Here is a 1,542-nt window from a genome sequence, read left to right on the forward strand (position 1 = left end):
GGTGGAATTTGATTCCACATTGCATTTGGTGGACAGTGTGGAAGGAGAAGAATAGTAGGAATTTTGAAGATATATCCAATTCCATTCACAAGGTTAAATGGAATTGCATTGTATCTCTATATTTTTGGTGTAAAGAGATAGGATTAGAGGATTCAGATCAACTTTTAGAATTCTTAGGATCCTTGTAAGTATTATGCTTTTTGTTCTTTTCTGATTTTCTAAAGGTCCCCAGCATATCCTTAATGCTGAAGAATACAATGTTTACCAATTCTGAAAAAAAAAAAGAGTCTAATTCTGGCTGATTCCAAGTTTGACTAGGAGAGTTCTTCTGAAGGTTTTTCCTAGTCAATAAATAGATCCCAAGGTCATTTTTGAAGGGGTTCAGACGTTTTGCTAAGAGTTTTGCACTTGAAGCCACAGATCCCATTGGTTTTTGGGAGCAACAAATCACTCCAACATAATCATCTTAATGGTAGGTCAGAGGTATTAACAATAGATTATGCTTCCAAAAGTGAAACCCTCAAAATTTAAACTTTCTTTACCTGCAGCTCAGCAGCATATGGGAGATAGTTAAAAGGTAAAATCGGATCCTCAGCCAGGCGAAACGCAAGAAGTCCCCACACTCCTGTCACTGTGAGCAAAGGGAGGAACAAAGAAAAGCATGTCATCTCCATGGCATGACATCAAAATCCAAAGATTAAAAAATGAAACCCTAAAAACTTGTATCAATGTAGATCAACCATATGCAATTTTAGATATAAAGAAATACCTTTAAGTTATTTTATTTTTTTGATAAGATAAGTGGTAATACATGCATCTAACATATATACAAAGTTGGTAGCTTCCAATAAGCTACAGAAACATTTAAAGCTACTACATAAAATAAGTAACTACCTGCCACATGCCGCTGAAAGAATGGATCCCCAAAGTTTACCATCCAGTTGTAGGAATCAAATGCTGTGTGATATACTGGAAAATCTGCAAGAGAACAACAAAATCATTTAAAGAATATATGGGGCACAATGTACCTTGGATGCACTGAAATCACACTGTTTGGATGATTTTGGGTTTGGTCTGGTTTAGCTAAGAATGGAAGCACTATACCTCTGCCATAGTACAGATCAACAGAAGGAACACCTGCATGGTGCAAAAACGGGGAAAAGTCTGAATCTACTCCACTAAGACGTTGAATCTGCAAATGCAAAGACCATCACACTTGCATGCAGCTTAGAAGAGTACAGAAGAGAAGATAAAAGAGGACAATAAATCATGGAAACAAATGGATGCAAGGGAATCCCTCATTTGTCCATGCCAGAAACCGAGGAGAAACAGAATTTTAGCAACATTTAGAATTGGTTACAAAAGGGATCTTATTATTGAAGATAGGTACTATACATTTCAGTCTCCTAGAAAATGCTATTACAGAGGATAAAGAACTCTTTCCAAATGCAAAGACTTGCAATGAGGGGTACTTGCTCAACCAAATTTGTAAGTCACTTACCGTTTCAAAAATGCTTCACATTAGTGGTGGAAAACAGGGGG

General features: G+C 36.7%; 1 protein-coding gene across 1 annotated transcript in view; it reads right to left on the reverse strand.

Moving 5' to 3' along the window:
* Positions 1–1,542, reverse strand: part of LOC102599956 (probable glutamate carboxypeptidase 2) — a 26,163-nt gene that overhangs the window by 12,923 nt on the left and 11,698 nt on the right. The window contains exons 5-7 of the mRNA XM_006356883.2: positions 1,105–1,192; positions 895–978; positions 543–631 (exon numbers count right to left, since the gene is read on the reverse strand). Of these exons, the coding sequence (XP_006356945.1) occupies positions 543–631; positions 895–978; positions 1,105–1,192 (261 nt within the window). The remainder of the gene's footprint in view (positions 1–542; positions 632–894; positions 979–1,104; positions 1,193–1,542) is intronic.

This window comes from Solanum tuberosum, unplaced genomic scaffold (assembly GCF_000226075.1).
Source record: "Solanum tuberosum cultivar DM 1-3 516 R44 unplaced genomic scaffold, SolTub_3.0 scf00237, whole genome shotgun sequence".
Taxonomy (NCBI): domain Eukaryota; kingdom Viridiplantae; phylum Streptophyta; class Magnoliopsida; order Solanales; family Solanaceae; genus Solanum; species Solanum tuberosum.